The sequence below is a fragment of the Gracilinanus agilis genome, chromosome 6 (genome assembly GCF_016433145.1).
Source record: "Gracilinanus agilis isolate LMUSP501 chromosome 6, AgileGrace, whole genome shotgun sequence".
Lineage (NCBI taxonomy): Eukaryota > Metazoa > Chordata > Mammalia > Didelphimorphia > Didelphidae > Gracilinanus > Gracilinanus agilis.
Window position 1 is genome coordinate 289,631,470 of NC_058135.1, and position 18,169 is coordinate 289,649,638.

The following is an 18,169-nucleotide window of genomic DNA, read 5'->3' on the forward strand; positions in this document are numbered from 1 at the left end:
GGGCCCGGGCTGAGTCGGAGCCGGAGCCGGAGCCGGAGCCGGAGCCTGAGCCTGAGCGAAGCCGGGACCTGAACCAGGGCCGGGCGGACGATGTGGTTCTTCTCCCGGGACCCAATTCGGGACTTTCCGTACGAGCTGAGCCCAGAGCCCCCCGAGGGCGGCGGCGCGCCGGGGCCCGGGCTGTGGGCGCTGCATCGCGGCAAGAAGAAGGTGACGGGGCCGGGGAGCGGGAGCCCAGCGGAGCTGAGCAGGCCGCAGCCAGAGCCCGAGCGGCCGGAGCCGGCCAGCCCCGGCCCCGCCCCCGGCCCGCCTCCGGCTCTCCCGGCCTGACGTGGCCCCCTAGGCCCTAAGCAGCCCTAGGGGGAAGGTCCGGCTGGGAGGGGTCGGGTTGACCCCCCCACAGGGGTTCTGTGGGGGGCAGAGGCCCTGCCCTCCCAGGCCTCCCACGTGTCCCCCGGGGCTGGTTGGGGAAAGCAAGAAGCAGCCCCTCAGAGTGGGCCAAGGGACCCCCAAGCTCTCGGTCCCCCCACCAGCCCGCACTTCCCCACAGGCTACAGGAAATGCTGTGTCCGTGTTTGTATATGAGGCCAAGCCTGGGGAGGAGGAGCAAACGCTGGTGGCCAAGGCAGCCTTCAAGCGGCTCAAAACCCTGCGGCACCCCAACATCCTGGCATATCTCGATGGGCTGGAGGTAGGCTGGCCCAGGATGCACCCCCTTCCCCTCTGAGCCCCTGCCCTTGGGAAATCGCCCCTTTCCTCAGTTTCCCCTTCTCACCCTTCCTTACCTGTTCCCTCTCTGCCCTGGCAGCTAACTTCATCCCTTCCTTTCCCATAAGGCCCTAAGCTTTGGAGGTGAAAGACTTTAATGATTATCCAGGCTGAACCTCCTTACTTACAGATGAGGAAACTGAGGTCCAGAGAGGGAAGGGGACTTGTTCAAGGTCATAGGGAGATTTAACTTGGCTCCTCTTGGCTCCACCATTCAGCCTTCTTTCTAATGGATCACCTTGGTTTCCTCCTCTGTCTTTGGGATTCGGGCCTCCCCCCCCCAACCCCCATCCACAGTATCCCCCTCAGTCAGTTCTTTCCTCTCGCCTTAGCCCTGCACCCCTGACCTGGCTGTCTCCACCTTCCCCTCCGCCTCAGCCTGGTACTGACCCACCTCTTGGCCCTTCCACCAGACAGACAAATGCCTTCATGTGGTGACTGAGCCTGTGACCCCGCTGCGGACATACCTGAAGTTGAAAGCAGAGACGGGGGGCCTGAGCGAGCTGGAGATCTCGTGGGGGCTGCATCAGATTGTGGTGAGCACCAGAGGCCCGGATCCCTCTCCGCTCCCCCTTTGGGGGTGGCGAAGGAGGGCTACTGCCCGCTGGATGGGGTGGTGCCCAGCCTCCCGAGCCGGGCCCCCAGCCTGACCTCGTCCCCACAGAAAGCCCTGAGCTTCCTGGTTAACGACTGCAGCCTCATTCACAACAATGTGTGTACGGCGGCCGTCTTCGTGGATCGAGCCGGGGAGTGGAAGCTGGGGGGCCTGGATTACATGTACTCAGCCCAGGGAGACAATGGGGATCCCCCCCGCAAGGGGATCCCTGACCTGGAACGCTATGACCCCCCTGAGATGACGGACAGCAGCAGCAAAAGTGTTGGGGAGAAATGGTGAGCCTGGCGGTCGGGGCAGGAGGGTACCCCCCCGTCCAGGGAGCCCAGAGATGCTGGTGGACAGGGTACTGCCCCCTTGTTCCTGCCCCGCAGGGCAAGAGTAGGGAGCCCTGGTGCTGCCTGGCCCAGAGTGGTGAGGCCCCGGGGGCCCCCTGAGTCCTGTCTTTGGGTCAACGCAGGTCAGCTGACATGTGGAGACTGGGCTGTCTGATCTGGGAGGTGTTCAATGGCCCCCTGGCCCGGGCCTCTTCCCTGCGCTCCCTGGGGAAGGTGAGTCTCCAGGCCCTGTTGTTCCCCAGCCCCCAGGGTGCTCCCTCCAGCCCTGGGCCCCTGGGTCTTCTCAGGCTCTCTTTGCCCTGCTGCCACCCACCTCCTTCAGCCCCTGAGACCCGCCTCCTGCCTGCCTCTCTTTCAGATTCCAAAGTCTCTGGTTCCTCATTACTGTGAATTGGTGGGGGCCAACCCCCGGGTGCGCCCCAATCCGTCCCGCTTCCTGCAGAACTGCCGGGCCTCCGGTGGCTTCATGTGCAACAGCTTTGTGGAGACCAACCTCTTCCTTGAGGAGATCCAGGTGAGCCCCAGAACAGGGGGGCCTGGAGCCCCTGGACCCCACTGCTCGCCCTCACGCACACTCACAACCTGGGTAGAAATCCTGGCTTCCAGGGCTCCTACCTGCCCTGTGGGCACAGAAAGAGACAGAATGAGCCTGGGCATCCCTGAGCCCTTCTGAGGGAGTGGGGGGCCAACCTCCCGATGCAGAGTCTGCTTCTGACGAGGAACGGGGCTGGAAAAAGAACCAGATGGTTGGCAGGGAGCAGAGAGAGAGGTCATCTGGCCCAACCCCCTCATTTACAGATGAGGAAACGGAGGCCCATGAGGGGGAAATGATTTTTCAGGGTAATTCAGGGATAGGATTTGACTCTAGAGCCTTTGGTCCCAAAGGGCAGTTAGGGGGTACAAGTGGACAGCAGGCCATGTCTGAGTTCAGATCTAGCCTGAGGCACTTCCTAGCTGGGTGACCCTAGACAAGTCACTTCACCCTCTTTGCCTCACTTTCCTCCTCTGTAAAATGTACTGGAGAAGGAAATGGCCAGTCATGCCAATATGTCTGCCAGGAAAACCCGTAATGGGTTGGGAAGGACATGATGGCTCGCCTGCGACCGCCTTTGACTCCAAAGATGTCCGTCCTTCTGCTGTCCCAGGCGAGGGCCTGAGCGCAGGAGCAGCTGTTTGCGCTTTGGTTTTTCAGTCCTTCCCTTCCATCTTGGAATCAATGCTGTGTTTGGGTTCCAAGGCAGAAGAGCGGTAAGGGCTAGGCGAGGGGGGTTAGTGACTTGCCCAGGGTATCCGTGTGGGAGGCCAGATTTGAACCCAGGTCCTCCTGACGCTAGGCCTGGCACTCTACCCATGGGGCTACCTAGCTGCTGCGATGCCAAATTATTTTGCTGGAAAGCCGGGCCAGTTCAGAGCTCCATGGATGGTCCATAAACGATTTTATGATTCTAGACTGCGGTATATCGTCCATATTCTGTACTTACCAAGAGGTCTATTTATCACTCATCAGTGGCGAAATGTGTTTGTAAAGAAAAGGGCTTCTTAGCCCGGGGCCTGGCCCTGATTGGGCTGCCACCATCAGAGGGGGCGCCCGGGGGAAATGTAAATCCGTCATCCTCCGGGACTTGGAGATTGTCAGAGGTGATTCGGGACAGGACTCGAACCCAGACCTTCGCACCTGCAGCCAGCTCTTTCTTCCCATGTTGTTTTCCCTACAGCCCTTCCGTGTGTGACATAAAAGGAATCTCGCGTTTTTGTTACGTTATCGTCTTGCATGTTGTATTGATTTGGAACGTTGTTCCTGTGGTTATTGATGGTTTTCATTTCTTCTTTTTGGAAGGGGGGAGGGACGAGCATCTATTTATGAAGCGCCTGCTTTGTGCCCAGCCCTGTGCCCAAAGCTTTCTGCATTATCTCATCTGATGCTCACAGCTGCTCTGGAGGCAGGGAGGTCTCTCGGAGGCAGGGAGGTAGGGACTACTGCTAAGCCCACTTTACAGGTGAGGAAATGGAGGCAGATGGCTGGAGAGACTTACCCAGGGTCACCTAGCTAGTAAGCGTCCGAGGCCCAGTGCTTGGCCACGGTACCGCCGGACCGCCTCCGATCATTTGTGAGCTGGGATTGGCTCTTAGATTTACGTCTGGGTTACTTTTCCGTACATAATGTCAGGCTTTTATTTGGGACGTTGGATGCCAAGATTTCTCAGCCGTCACTTTCTCTTATCCTAGTGACACCGATTTTGTCCTTAAAGAAAGCCGTAACCTTCAACATTTTATTATTATTATTGATTTCATTCAGTATTCCCCAGGGGCATGTGAACATTTTTGAAATAATCATTAAAAAAAAAGTTTCGTTCTAAACGCTTCCCCCTCCCGGCCGTCCCCTTCCTCAGTGAAGAAGGCAGGCCTAGAAGGGGATTTGCTTTGTCCTGGCGGCCCCTCCAGCCCTCGTTTGGCCGGGAAACCTCTGCACTGGCGCTCGCTCTTTAGGCGATCGAGCGCGGGCGGTTCACTTGGGAGCATCTCGCGACCTCCCAGCGGGCACCCCGGAAAATGAATGTTTTCTCAGGAGGAGGATGGATCCGGGGGGGGGGGGGGAATCCGAGTGAGTCCGAGGAGGAGGCCCAGGGAGCCCAGGAGGAGAGGCACCGGGCAGGCCACCTCGAGGGGAATATTGGGTCTAGTTCCGAGGGCCACGTTTTAGGGAAGACACTGATGAGCCGGCGGCTGGCCCGGAGAAGGGCCTGGAGAACAGCCAAGGAACTTGGTTGGATGAGAAGAGGAGCCGCACGGGGGAGCGTCATCGCCTCGGGCTCGTCCTGTGGAAGAAGGGGCCCGCCGGGCTTGCTGGGCTCTGAGGAGCAGAACCACAGCGATGAGTGCACGTTGGAAAGAGGCATATTTGGCTTTGATGTCGGGGAAAAAACCAAACTTCCCACCAATCAGAGCTATCCCCGAGGGGCCTGGGAGGTTCTTCCTCAGCAGAGGTTTGAGCAGGAATTCCTGCTTGGGTGTGGATTCGACTGGGTGACCCCAAATCCCCTTCCTCTGAGATGCTGCGATTCCTTCTCGCAGGTGACGTGGGGCTGACCCACCTCTGTCCCACCCCCCACTCTTGTAGATCAAAGAACCTGCCGAGAAGCAGAAATTCTTCCAGGAGCTGAGCAAGAATCTGGACTCCTTCCCCGAGGACTTCTGCCGGCACAAGATCCTGCCCCAGCTGCTGACCGCCTTCGAATATGGCAGTGCCGGAGCAGTCATCCTCACCCCCCTCTTCAAGGTGAGCTAAGCCTCCTCCCCGGAGGGGGAGGAGCAGAGGTGCCCCCCTCTGCCACCCAGGTGCCCCCCTCTGCCACCCAGGTGCCCCCTCTGCCACCCAGGGGCCCCCCTCTGCCACCCAGGTGCCCCCCTCTGCCACCCAGGTGCCCCTCTCTGCCCAGGTGCCCCCCTCTGCCACCCAGGGGCCCCCCTCTGCCACCCAGGGGCCCCCCTCTGCCACCCAGGGGCCCCCCTCTGCCCAGGGCCCCCTCCGCCACCAAGTTCCCAAGCTGACTTTCTCCCCAGAGCGTGACGGCAGGAGGGCGCCTCTGGGCTCTCTTCTCTTGCAGGTGGGGAAGTTCCTCAACGCCGAAGAGTACCAGCAGAAGATCATCCCAGTCGTGGTGAAGATGTTCTCCTCCACAGACCGTGCCATGCGCATCCGTTTACTGCAGCAGGTGGGTGCTTCTCTGCCGGCTCCGGGGCAGGGACGGGTCTTGGCCGAGACTGTGAGTCTGGGAGTCTCAGGACCAGCTCAGCTCCTCCTCCTCGTCCTCCTCGTCCTCTTCTTCCTCCTGAGGAGGAGAAGGAGGAGGAAGGCCACCCTTGGTCTCATGTGGTCCTGCAGCCCATGGAGGTGTCGTAGGAATGACCCCAGGAGGGAAGCCCATGCGGCAAAGGCCCGGCATTTTTTGTTGGCCAGAAGGAGAACAACTGGCAGGAGAGGAATCCTGCCTGACGGTCTTTGTAGCTTGTGGACTAGCTGGGGAAACTGAGGCAAAGAAGGCCTCAGGACTGAACGAACAGACGAGGGTACCCGAAGCCCTTTCTGTTAGTGCTAGAGAAGAGAGAAGGCAAAGGGGCACCCTGGTAGAGGGCACGGCCGTGACTTGGCAGAGCCCAGACGTCCTGCCCCCGGTCACCACGTGGGTGGCACTGCCTGGCCCTGGCCCTGGGCCTCACGCGCCTTCCCCCCGTGGCACAGATGGAGCAGTTCATTCAGTACCTCAATGAGCCGACGGTCAACACCCAGATCTTCCCCCATGTTGTCCACGGCTTCCTGGACACCAACCCTGCCATCCGCGAGCAGACCGTCAAGGTGGATGGGCTGGGGCTGAGCACGGGCCACCTGGGGGTTGGCTGGGGCTGGGGCCGGGCCGGGGCTGGGGGCTGCGTCGGGAGCTCGGCCCTGCCTCCCTCTCGTGTGGGGCCTCCTACAGATCTCCTTCAGCCTCGACTTCCCCATCTGTAAAAAGGAGTCCGCCTGGGCCGAGCTCCGCAGCTCTCTCTCTCCCGAGTCCTGCCCATCTCTGGCCAGAGCGTTTGGCCGCCCTGGGAGGGCCCTCTAAGGGGGCCTTTCCTGGGAGCCCGGGAGGAGGCTGGGGAGGGGCGGGCTGGCGGCGGACTCTCTTCTCTGGGTCTGGGGGCAGGACAGAGGGGTGCCCGGGGCCCTCTGACTGCAGCAAGGTGGCAGGAGCCCAGGCACGGGGGTGCCAGGCTCTGGATTCAAATCCCTCCTCTTCCTGCCTGTGGTGCTTGGTCTGGGTCCCGGCGGAGGCAGGCAGATGGCGGGGGGCCCCTCTGGCTGCAGGGTGCTCTCGGGGGGCGATGGGGGCCCGGGGGTCCTGGAAAGGTCCGAGCCCCCCCCTCCCCGCAGTCCATGCTGCTCCTGGCCCCCAAGCTGAGCGAGCAGAATCTGAACGTGGAGCTGATGAAGCACTTCGCCAGGCTGCAGGCCAAGGACGAGCAGGGCCCCATCCGCTGCAACACCACCGTGTGCCTGGGCAAGATCGGCCCCTACCTCAGCGCCAGTGTGAGTCGGGCCCCGGGCCCCGGAGCGGGCAGGAGGGGCCGCCGGCCGGAGCCGCTCACCGCCCCGTCCTCTCCCTCAGACCAGGCAGCGCGTCCTCACGTCGGCCTTCAGCCGGGCCACCAGGGACCCCTTCGCCCCCTCGAGGGCGGCCGGCGTGCTGGGCTTCGCCGCCACCCACAACCTGTACTCCATGCACGACTGCGCCCACAAGATCCTGCCCGTCCTGGCCGCCCTCACCGTCGACCCCGAGAAGACCGTCCGCGAGCAGGTGAGGCTCCCCGGCGGCCCGGCCTGGGGTGGGGGGGGGAGCCGAGCCCGGGCCTGCCCGTGCAGACAGGGAAACGGGCCTGAGAGGCGAAGGGCCGGGCCGGGGACGCCGAGCCAGAAGGGGCTTTCCTGGATCGGGCCGAAGGGGACTCGGGCAGGATTAGAACCCAGCCCCTGGGGGTCTCGAGCCCCCGGACGACCCTGTGCCCCGTCGTATGGATTAGGAGACGGAGCCCTCCAGCCACACACTGGCTCCCCACTTCTCCCGGGGTTCCCCTGGGCCTCAGCACGCCCTCCTCCCGCCTCCGCAGGCTTTCAAGGCCATCCGGAGCTTCCTGACCAAACTCGAGTCCGTGTCTGAAGACCCGGCCCAGCTGGAGGAAATGGGTGAGTCTCCCCTGGTGGTGTAGACACCCCCAGCCTTGGGGAGCCCTTCCCCGGGACCTCACCCTCCCGGCCCCCGCGGGGCCTCTCTTCCCCCAGAGAAGGACGTGCACAGAGTCTCGAGCCCCAGGCCGGGGGCCACCGCCGCGAGCTGGGCTGGCTGGGCAGTGACCGGCGTCTCCTCCCTCACGTCCAAGCTGATCCGAGCCAACCCCGCAGCCCCCGACAGCCCCCCGGCCAGCGACGCCCCCCTCAGGCCGCCCTCTGAAGGTGAGTCTGGGGGCTGCTCCAGGGCCCTCGGTGGGCACAGAAGTGGCAGCCGGAGCGCCCACTCGTCCCCTGCGTCGATGCCCCGAGGACCCAGCGAGGGTCTAGCTTCTCCCTCATCAGTGACGGGCACGTGGGGAATCTGGGCCCCCCGAGGAGGCTGGTGGGTGCTGACGTGCCCCCTTTCCCATTCCCCCAGGTCCCCCCGCAGCAGCCGCAGCCTCCGCTGCCCCTGCCCAGGCCCCCCCTGTGACCTCAGGTCCGTGGGACCCCAGAGGGGAGGACGAGGATGAGGAAGAGGAAGAGGAGGGCTCTGCCGACCGGTGGGATGACGAAGACTGGGGCAGCCTGGAGGTCAGTGGGCTCCTCCCTGGGATTCTTCCTTGGCCCCCCAACTTGGACCAGAGCCTCCTGGAGGGCACCCCTGCCTTTGGGCAGTGAGGCTGTTAGGGTGCAGAGCCCCCCCATTCTACTTCCCCGCCTCCCCTCTTGCTAGCATCCTTTCTTCAGCCAACTTCTCCCCACCCCCAAGGCCAGGGTACCCAGAGTGCTGGGCCTGGAGGCAGGAAGCCCCGAGTTCAAATTCAGCCTCAGACACATCCCAACTGGGTGACCCTGAACAAGTCATTTCATCCTGCTTGCCTCTGTTTCCTCATCTGTAAAATGGGGATAAGAACAATGTGCCACCCCCCCCCCCCCAGCCACTATTTGTAAAGTGCTCAGTCAGTCTCTGCTCTCTGGCCCCAAGAATCTGGCTCTGGGCCTGTCTGTCTCCCCCACTAGCTGATAAATCCTGGAGGACAGGAAGAGGGAGGCAGCACCTTCTCCTGAACTTCCCACCTCTTGCCCGGGTGGCTCACACACAGCTCGGAGGTGCTAACGTGGGCCCAACCTGGCTCTCTTCTCTTAGCCCCTTACCCAAGGCTTGGTCCCAAGGCAGAAGGGCAGGGCAGTGGGGCAGCGACTTGTCCAGGGTCACCTGGTCTCCAGGCCTGGCCCCCTCCCCCATTTCTCTTGGATCTTCGGCCTCACCCCCTGCCCCTTCCTCTGCAGCAAGAAGGAGAGGCGCAGCGGGAGGACTGGAGCAGCAGCGATAGGGAGCATCAGGCGAGGAGGGTGAGCCCCGGGCCCTGGGGGGGTGCGGGGCCTGGAAGCGAGTCCCCCACGTCCGGGTGGGCCAGGGGCCCCGGCACCTCCAGCCTCTCCAACCTTCTCCCATAGCAGGCCAGCAGCCCCTCTCAGAAGCCTCCCGAGTCCGACTGGAGCAGCTGGGAGACCGAAGGCTCCTGGGACCAGGGCTGGCAGGAGTCACAGCCCCCCAAATCACTGCCCCCCGAGGGCACCAAGCTGGCCAGTGAGTACAACTGGGGTGGGACGGAGACCGGCGAGAAGGCCGATCCCTTCTCAGCCCTGGCACCTCGTCTGGCCGCCAGCACCCAGGTAAGGGGGGCTGCCTAGCTTTGGTGGGGAGGCCTGCCTGGCACGGGGGGCTGCCTAGTCTTGGGGGGCCAGGAAAGAGCCAGGTGATGGGGATGCTGGGAGGAGGGCAAGGTGGGACAGCGGTGAAAATCAGGCCCCCGACAGCCTTAGGGGGCCCCTGACCGCCTTCTCTTCACTTTTTAGCGAAATTCAGATTCCTGGAGCACAGAAGCGTCTGGGGACTGGGGGACTGAGGAGAACTGGGGGACCCTGGAGTCGGAGAGCAGTAGGTCCCCTCTTTCCCTTTGCTTGTGCCCTTCCCTGGGGGTGGCTCCCCAGAGCCCCCACTAACCACCTGCTCCCCATGTTGTGCTCTCCCAGGACAGGCCAAGGCCGAGCTCGCTCGAAAGAAGAGAGAAGAGAGGAAGAGAGAGATGGAGGCCAAGCGGGCAGAGAAGAAGGCGGCCAAGGGGCCCATGAAGCTGGGGGCGCGGAAGCTGGACTGACCCCCGAGCCCCGGCCTCCTTCAGAGCACCTCCTCAGAGCCAAGGACAGAGCAGGGGACGCCCGTGCAGGCCCGCCAGCGCTCCTGCCTCCCTGCCGTCACCCGTGTATTTATTGTACAAACCATGTGCGAGCCCCCAGGCCCGCCCCAGGGCCCGTCTCCCCTGTACAGAATCAGAGCCGGAATACATTTTATTTCAAGTCCTGGGAGTGCCAGATTGTGGCAGCTGCTTCCTGCCTCCTGGGGGGGTACCTGAGGGACCAGAGTGCCTCCTGGGGGGGTACCAAAGGGGCCGGAGTGCCAGCTACCCCAGAGGGGGCATCTGAGGGGCCGGAGTGCCTGGGGGGGTACCAGAGTGCCAGCTACCCCAGAGGGGGCACCTGAGGAGCTGGCTGCCTCCTCTTCCCTCTTGGGGAAAGAAGTGGCCTCGGGCTGATGCTCCCAGACCACCCCGGAGGTGCCGCCCCAGGGCTCCCACTGCCCCCTTCCCGCCCCCTCGGCCAAAGTACTGGCTTCTCTTTCCAGAACACCACCATGCGGGACAAAGAAGGGTAAACACGGGTGAATTTTATCTCGGCGGGGCTCCTGGGCTCCCTCGACACCGGGGCGGGCGGGCGGGCAGGAAGCGGGGGTCCCGGTCCCGGTTACTAAGATACAATCTCCTAAGAGCCTGGTGCAGGTTCCTGGCCCTGCGAGGGGCCGGCTGGACCATGCCAGGCTGAGTCCACACAGTCAGACGCCCCTCCGCAGGGGCCGGCTCCAGGCAGGACGTCCCTTTGGGCCCCGGAGGAGTCCCTCGGCGGGTGCCGCAGAATGTCAGGGGGCGGCTCGTACCTGGCCTCCCCGGGCCGCTATGTACAAGACCGGGCAGCGGGCCTGCCGGGGCGGCTCAGCGGCGGCGCTGGGGCACGCACGCCCCGTGAGGCCGGACGCGCACGAAGCCGGCCTTGCAGGCGCAGCGGAAGGAGCCGCTCGTGTTGACGCAGCGCTCGCTCTTGCACAGCAGCCCCCGCTGGTTCAGCTCGCGGCACTCGTCAATATCTGCGGGAGAGGCGGGAGGAAATAGACCCGGGTGGGGGAGGGGCGCGGCCCCGCCCCCGCCCCGCGGCCCCGCCCCCAGGCTCACCCAAGCAGCGCGTGCGGGAAGCGTCGAGCTGGAAGCCGCCGGGACACTCGCACACCGCGCCCCCCGGGCGCGCCACGCAGCGGCCGCTCACGCAGCGGCACTCGTCCGAGTCCTCCTCGGAACTGTCCTCTTCTGCGACCGAGAGGGATGGCGAGGACAAGAAGAGCTAACATTTACCCAGGCTGCGAAGCGCTTTTCACGCCCTGTGAGGCAGGCGGGATTACTCTCCCCATTTTACAGGCGTGGAAACTGAGACTGACAGAGCTGAAGTGACTTCCTCAGCACAGCTCACTCGCAAATGCCTGCGGAGGGACTCGAACCCAGAGCTCCCTGCCTCCTGGGCCACTTCTCTGTGGGCCCGAGCCCCGAAGCTGGGCGGGGGCGACAGGGGTGGGGCGACTCACCTCGGTGGGGCTTCCCCAGGAACAGGGGGCTCACGTCCCAAAAAGAGTTACTTTCGCTCTGGGAGTTCGGGCACTGAAGTCCTGGGGGGAGGGGAGGGTCTGAGTGCCGGCAGACCCTTCTAGCTCCGCCCTTCCCGTGGGCCCGTGTTTGGCTCCCTCCCTCCCCTTTCCCTCGAGCTCACCTGGCCCCCGGGGTGGGCAGGGCCGACACTGGGCACCCCAGCCTCGGCCTTGGCGGCAGCAGCACTCCTCATAGGGCAGGAGAGGGCCGGCCAGGGGCCCCGCGCACATCCCATCGTCCCCTCGCTGGCCCCAGCACACGTCCCTCCGCTCCTGGGGCCTGTCTGGAGAGCAGAGCCAGAGGGAGGCTGAGCCTCAGAAGGTTTTCCGTCTGGCCACGTTCACCGGCCTGTGCCTTTGCCTGGCATTCAGGGCCCTCCACAGAGGAACCAGGCTCCCCCTGATTTTGTCTCAGGTTACTGACCCCCCCACCAACTAAGCCCACTGTTCCCCAAAGTCTGCACTGTACTTTCCCCTCACCAGGCCTTTGCTTCAGCAGTTTCTAAATGTCTAGAATTCTTCCTTTGCTTGAATTTCCTCTCCTACTTTAAAGCACAACACAAATGCCCGCTCCTCCAAGAAGCCTTCCAGGATGCCCCTACAGTATTCCCCCTGGATCTCCCCAAATCCTTGGGCCCTCTTTGCCCTTGTGAACTGAAGTGTTGGCAGGGAGGCCTGTCCCCTGCATACAATGAACGAATGACAAGACAGTGACCCAGGCTGGCATGAGGCAGTGAGCCAACCACAGGGCCTCACCTGCGGGGCTCTCCAGGAGCTGGCAGTCCTGTCCAGAGGGCCCTGGAACCCAGGGCAGGTGGCACTCGCAGCGGAAGGAGCCGGGGAGGTTAATGCAGCGGCCATGCTGGCAGGCTGCCGGGTCCTGGCACTCGTCCACGTCTACAAGCAGAGGAGTCAGTGCCAGCCCCCCCACCCAGGGCAGAAGAGGGCAAGGGGGAAGCCCTGGGGGTCAAGTGACTTGCCCAGAGTCAGCAGTGTCTGAGGCCAGACTGGAACCCAAGACCTCCTGTCTCTGGGCTCAGCTCTCTCTCCACTGAGCCCCCTCGCTGCCCCTCTCCTCACCCATTTCTTCGGGGATCAGACACAGGCGCTGGGCCGGGTTGTACTCTGCTGGAGGGGTACAGGAGCAGCGGTAGCCGCCTCGGGTGTTCTCACACACACCGTTCCGGCACTTGGACTCATCCAGACACTCATCAACATCTGCATGGGGACAAGGAGGGCACCTGCATGGTCTGAGTGGGGAGCCCCTGTGCCCTCCCCCTCCAAGCTTCAGAGCTTCACGCCTATGGACCAGCCTGCCTGGGCTGCTGCTGGCCCTGGGAAAACCCAGGCACATGTCCAGAGTGGACAACTGGAATGGGAAGGGTTCTGAGCACGGGGCGAGGGGACCGGGGATATAGAGACAGGCCTTGGGGCTCTGGCTGGGGACTAGCTGTGGACTTCAAGGCAGAACCAGGAGGGAGGAAGGCTGTCCCAAAGGGGACTGACCATCTGGGCTGATGAGGATTGGCTCCTCCATGAGTGAAGGGTCCAAAGCCCCAGCTGGCAGGGCTCCAGTGGCTCACCCACACACTCCAGCAGGTTGCCATCGTAGTAGAAGCCTTGTTTGCAGTAACACTCGTAGCCTGGCTGTGTGTTGACACACTTGCCTTCCTTGCAGATCTCCTCCCCAAAGAGCACACACTCATCGATGTCTGCAGGGGACCAGCAGCAGGGTTCAGCGGGGGCCAGGGGAGAGAAAGGCGAGGCTGTCCTGTGCCCCACAGCCAAAGGGCTTCTCCATTCATTCCACACTCCCTGTTGGCCCTTCTTTACCTGCTGATGCCAGCTCACCCTTCTACTCTCCTGGCACATTGTGTCCCTTCCAGGATATCAACTCCTCATTAAACCAGCCTTCTTGCTCTTCCTCCAACTCCCAGGCATCTGCCCTGGCTGCACCCCGTGCCTGGAATGCCCTCCCTCGGCACCTCTGCCTCATAAAATCCTCGCTCCCTTCAAGCCACCATGCTAGCACTACCTTCTCCAGAAAGGATTTCCTGGTCCCCCAGTTGTCAATGCTCTCCCTGCACCCTGAAATCTACTATATACATATATATGAGAGAGAAAGAGAAAGAGGGAGGGGACAGAGACAGAGGGAGAGGGAGACAGAGAGAGGGACAGAGGGACAGAAATGAGGGAGAGGGAGGGAGGGAAGAGAGAGAGACAGGAATCTATGTATACATTTTGAGCCTCCCCCCCCCCCAACCACCCAGGAATAAAAGCTCCCTGAAGGCAGGGATGATTTCATTTTTGCTTCTGCACCCCCAGGTCCAAACATTTCCTGGCACACAGGAAATAATGCTTGCCAGCCAGGACACAGCAGGTCCTCCTTAAATGCTGCTTGGAGGAACAGAAATCAATGAATGGGTAGGAGGACTGGGAAGTGCTCCTTACCCCGGTGAGCTGGAATGCCATAGTTGATGACGTTGTTCTCTTGGATATAACCTTTCCCATCCGGACAGAGACTATGAAATTCAGCTGTTGGGTGAGAGGAACCGAGAGGAAGTGATGAAGAGCCTCTGCCTTACTTGCAGTATCCCAGTTCAAAGCTAATCAGCTAATCCTACCTAGGGGGAGGGCAGCAAGGTGGCTCCCTGAGCCTGGAGTCAGGAAGACTCCTCTTGGGTTCAAAATTGGCCTCAGATACTTCCTAGCTGTGTGACTCTGGGTAAGTCACTTCACCCTACTTGCCTCAGTTTCCTCATCTGTCAAATGAGCTGGAGAACGAAATGGTAGCCATTCCAGTGTCTGACAAGAAAACCCCAGATGCGGCAGAAATGGCATCTTAGGGTCATTTAGCTAACCATTACATTGTGCCTTAAGATTTTCAAAGTGCTATACATGTTATTTCATTTGATCCTCATAAGAACTGTAAGGAAGGCCCTATTATCCTGATTTTACAGATCAGGAAACTGAGGCTGAAAGGAAAAATCATTTGCCTAGGATCACACAGCAGTGTCTAAAACAGGATTTGAACTCAGATCTTTCCCCTAACTCCAGATCTAGTGTTCTATCCATTGAGACACCTGGTTGCTTCTAGGACCTGAAGGGAGCTCAGAAGCTATGCAGAGCAACCCTTTCATCTTACAGATGGGGAAACAGGTCTAGTGCCTTCTCCAGGGTCACAAAGGAAGGAAGCATCAGGAAGGCAGGATTTGAACCAAGGGCTTCTGAGGCAGTCACGTGCTCTCCTCCCTGTGTCTCCGTCCTCCTACCTCCCCAGACCCGGCCTCCCAGCAGGCCCCAGCTCTGACCTGAGCTATAGACAGGGCAGGGGTAGATCTCACAGTGGTCCCCCCAGCCAGCGCCTAGGGAGCAGCAGCACTCTTGCTGGGAGACATTAGTGGCCAGGACGCTGTCGCAGAAGATGGTGTCATCAAAGTTGAGGTAGCACTCCTTCTTGTTGTGGGGCTGCTCTGCCTCTGAAATGGGGGGGAAGGGGACAGCGAAGAGAGCACGGACGTAGGCAACCAGGGAGAAACAACAGGGCTCTGGGGCTGCTCTGCCTCTGAGACTCGAGGGGGAAGACAGCCCCCCATGGACAGGGATCGAGGTGGGCCCCTGGGTGGAAGGGGGGGCACTCACCCTCACAGCCATGCTGGTCGTGCGTCGGGGTGAAGCCTTCATCACAGACACACACGTAAGAGCCGTGCACGTTCTCACAGGTGCCATGGGGGAGACAGAGCCCCGGGTCCTGGCTACACTCGTCTATGTCTGGACAAGGATAAGGACTAGGATGATGCCCAGAGGCCAAGGCCCAGGGCATCTTCATCCCAGGCTCCAAGCCCCCTCCCTATCCTCAGACTAAGGCCATGACCCTTAGCCTCGGGTGCATCTCTGGGAGACCCAACAGGGATTAAGAATTCACTTGGATCAAAAATCCAACAACCATGGGGTGGTGGAGGTTTTGTGGGGAGACTAGGTGCCCTGAAGAGTTCTAAAGGGTGCCACGGCTACCATTTCTCAATGCCCCACTTTCTCCCGCTAGGTGGGTACCTTGGCATTTCCTGCCACCCACCAGGCGATGACCTGGGGGACAGAGGCATCGGTAGGAACCATTGGTATTGCTGCAGTCACCTCCAATACAGGCTGCTGGGAAGTCACACTCATCGATGTCTGGGGGATAGAAACCAGGGAGCCAATGAACTCAAGGGTCCTGAGCTCTGAGGTCCTGCTTTCCCACAGGGCCCAAGGGCTCCCCTAACCCTAGATAGGAACTCAGCCTGGGAAGTCCATGCCTGATCTCCAAAAAGGGGCAAGAATCAGACCTTGGTCTGACCAACCAGTCACTGTCCTGGACCTTCAGCCTTGAAAGGGAGCAACAAAGGGGGAGAAAGCACAAAGCTACTAGGATGTGATCTCCAAGAGGCCTGTGTAACCTTCATTCCCTTCCTCAGCTCCCAGGGTGAGATCCTGAACACAGCCCCCACCTCAAAAATGCTGAAGTGGAACTCTGGACAGGACCTAGGACCTCTGGGGAAAGGAGGTGGAGAGCAGAGTCAGGGGGCAGCCACCAGGAGGCAGCGATGACAGCTTGGGGCCCTAGTGGATACCCTGCCACCCTACGTCAGAGAGTATCAGATCTGGGAGGGAACTTAGAACCTGGTTTTTCTAGGTTGAGAAGGATCTTAAAAACCTTAGAACACAGGATGTCAGAACCTAGAAGGACCTTCCTTAGAATCTAGAATGTCAGAGCCTAGAAAGTCCTTAGAAGACAGAGTGGAATATCATATCAGAGAAGTTCCTTCCCTCCCAGAACAAAAAACAGGGAGCCTAGAATGTTGGAGCCTTGAAGGTCCTTAGAAGATAGGGCATGGAATGTCAGATCAGAGAAGATCCTTCCTTCAGAGAAACAAGAACCAAGAACCTAGCATGTTACAGCCTAGAGCAGGGGTCGGCAACATATGGCTCTCTTTTGAGGGCCAGATAGGGCTCTTCCTGCAGGAGCCATAAGGTCCATTTTTTTTCAGGCGCTGTTACAGGAGCGCACACTGTGAGCACTGTACGGCTCTTACGAAATGACATTTAAAAAATGTGGCGTTTATGGCTCTCACTGGCCAAAAAGGTTGCCGACCCCTGGCCTAGAGGAACCTTAGAAAACAGAGCAGGGAATCTCCATAGAACAAAAAGAACTTAGGATGTCAGAACAGGGAGAGGCCTCAGAGTACACTGAATGACAGAGCAGGTCCACATTTCTGAGCTTCTCTCATTTCCTTTGATGAGTAGGCAAACTGTAGCAGGTACTAAGCCTCCTCTCCTCCCCTCCCTCTTTGGGTCAGCTATCTTGGCCCCTAGCAACTGCTGGCAGGGCTCCGGAATTTCTCTCCTCACCCTCGCAGCGGCTCCGGTCCCGGGAGAGGTGGTAGCCCGTGAGACACTGGCACTGGAATGAGCCTGGGGTGTTGGTGCACACACCATGCTCACACACGTTCCCGGCTTCACACTCGTCCACATCTGCGGGGGGGCGAGGAGATGCGGGGCAGAGGTCAGTGTCCAGTTTGGGGGCCCCCAAGCTGTCCAAATCCATCCCCCACATCCAGTGGCACTCACCCAGGCAGCTGCGGGCATCTGGGGCGGGTGCATAGCCCTGGGCACATGTGCAGCGGAAGGAGCCTGGGAGGTTTTCACACCAGCCAGGCTGGCAGGGGCTGCCCTCAGCGCATTCATCCACGTCTGTGGGGGAAAAGGGGATGTTGAAGGAGCCGGACAGCCCAGAGGAACTGAGGCCACATCCCCATCCCTGTCCAGCCCCAGTACCATGTGACTGTGCCCATCTCCTGCCCTGGCCTGAAGGCTCAGGCCTGCCCTCTCGCCGCTATAGGCTGGCAGAGCCCAAGGAGCTCCCTTGAGGGCAGGGAAGCTGGCTAGTGAGGCTGCGGGGTGGGGAGGGGATTCTCCCACGGTCCAGGCCCTGCATCCCAGATCTGACTCCCGCCTGGCCCCTCACCCCGGCAGGCCCCGCCCCCCTGACTCCGGTATCCAGGTTGACACGCGATGCACTTGAAGCTGCCGGGTTTGTTCTCGCATTTGCTGTCTGGGCATGAGCTGGGGTCCCGGCACTCATCGATGTCTGCGGGGAGAAGGGAGCGTTGGAGAGGGGGTGGGGGGCGCCAGCCAGCCCATGGTGTGTGTCCCTGCCTGTCTCCTCCCTAGCCCGGGCCTACCTTCGCAAAGTGGCTGCCGGGACGGCTTGGGCCGATAGCCCGGGTAGCAGCTACACTTGTAGTTCCCAGGGAAGTTGATGCAGAAGCCGCCATCCCCGCACAGATGGGGCTTCACACACTCATTGAGGTCTGAGCCGGGGAAGCAAAAGAAAGGGACCAGGCTCCAAGCTCCGCCCCTCCAGGCTTGCCCCAATGAGAGCCAGTCCTTCCACAGGCCCTGCCCCTTCAGCAGAATGAACCCCTCAAAGCCCAGGGCCTCCGTAGCCGAAGGCTCCGCCCCCAGGATCTTATTTGCCCAAGGCCCGCCTCTAAGCGCTCCGTCCCCAGGCCACACCCCTTCTTACGCCCTGAGCCCACCTTTATCTAAGCCCCGCCCACTTGGTCCCTCAGCACTCCACAAGCCGCCTCCTCCTGCTCATTCGCCACACCCCCAAGCTCTGCCTTCCACAAGCCCCGCCCCAAAGCCTGCTGTCTATCAGCCACGCCCCGAACTCCAGCCCCGCCTCCCAGCCCCACCCTAGGCCCCACCCACCCCCGCCTCTGACCCAGCCTCTCCGGCCCTTACCCACACAGGAGCGGCCGCTGGGGGTGACTTGCAGCCGGTAGCCCCGGTTGCAGTGACAGTTGTAGGAGCCGCCGGTGTTCATGCAGACGCCCTTCCCGACTCCGCAGGGCTCGTTCTCACACTCGTTCACATCTGGGAAAGGGCGAGGCATGAAGATCTTGGAG

General features: G+C 61.3%; 2 protein-coding genes across 3 annotated transcripts; one reads left to right on the forward strand and one right to left on the reverse strand.

The window, feature by feature from the left end:
- The first annotated feature begins 50 nt into the window (after positions 1 to 50).
- SCYL1 (SCY1 like pseudokinase 1) lies at positions 51 to 9,838 on the forward strand. 2 transcript variants are annotated; one of them, XM_044682376.1, is made up of 18 exons: positions 51 to 210; positions 551 to 691; positions 1,182 to 1,304; positions 1,433 to 1,659; positions 1,842 to 1,932; positions 2,078 to 2,233; positions 4,838 to 4,996; positions 5,325 to 5,432; positions 5,960 to 6,073; positions 6,632 to 6,787; positions 6,867 to 7,055; positions 7,366 to 7,441; positions 7,538 to 7,708; positions 7,905 to 8,059; positions 8,759 to 8,821; positions 8,927 to 9,145; positions 9,329 to 9,410; positions 9,506 to 9,838. In XM_044682376.1, exons 1-18 carry the CDS (start codon positions 91 to 93, stop codon positions 9,628 to 9,630), a joined length of 2,475 nt encoding a protein of 824 aa, XP_044538311.1. In that variant the 5' UTR covers positions 51 to 90; the 3' UTR covers positions 9,631 to 9,838. The 2 variants fall into 2 exon arrangements, with proteins under 2 accessions (XP_044538311.1, XP_044538312.1); XM_044682377.1 differs by having other exon boundaries at positions 8,930 to 9,145.
- On the reverse strand, positions 9,808 to 18,156 carry LOC123252789 (latent-transforming growth factor beta-binding protein 3). The gene is made up of 16 exons (XM_044682033.1): positions 18,006 to 18,156; positions 17,441 to 17,569; positions 17,224 to 17,346; positions 16,827 to 16,949; positions 16,608 to 16,730; positions 15,273 to 15,392; positions 14,862 to 14,990; positions 14,531 to 14,698; positions 13,671 to 13,754; positions 12,803 to 12,931; positions 12,300 to 12,437; positions 11,976 to 12,116; positions 11,342 to 11,503; positions 11,160 to 11,240; positions 10,756 to 10,887; positions 9,808 to 10,670 (listed from the first exon to the last, which is right to left on the reverse strand). The coding sequence occupies exons 1-16, from the start codon at positions 18,154 to 18,156 to the stop codon at positions 10,519 to 10,521; spliced, it is 2,085 nt and encodes a 694-aa protein (XP_044537968.1). The 3' UTR covers positions 9,808 to 10,518.
- Positions 18,157 to 18,169: the final 13 nt, after the last annotated feature.

What these genes read in the sequence shown, in the direction of transcription:
- LOC123252789 (XM_044682033.1), bottom strand. Translation starts at nt 18,156, where the DNA reads ATGCCTCGCCCTTTCCCAGATGTGAACGAGTGTGAGAACGAGCCCTGC. An exon ending in CCGGCAGCCACTTTGCGAAG is followed by an intron (nt 17,347 to 17,440) that starts GTAGGCCCGGGC and finishes TTCTCCCCGCAG; the next exon opens with ACATCGATGAGTGCCGGGAC. An exon ending in TCTGATCCCCGAAGAAATGG is followed by an intron (nt 12,117 to 12,299) that starts GTGAGGAGAGGG and finishes CTCTGCTTGTAG; the next exon opens with ACGTGGACGAGTGCCAGGAC.
- SCYL1 (XM_044682376.1), top strand. Translation starts at nt 91, where the DNA reads ATGTGGTTCTTCTCCCGGGACCCAATTCGGGACTTTCCGTACGAGCTG. An exon ending in TCTTCCTTGAGGAGATCCAG is followed by an intron (nt 2,234 to 4,837) that starts GTGAGCCCCAGA and finishes CCACTCTTGTAG; the next exon opens with ATCAAAGAACCTGCCGAGAA. An exon ending in GCATCCGTTTACTGCAGCAG is followed by an intron (nt 5,433 to 5,959) that starts GTGGGTGCTTCT and finishes CCCGTGGCACAG; the next exon opens with ATGGAGCAGTTCATTCAGTA.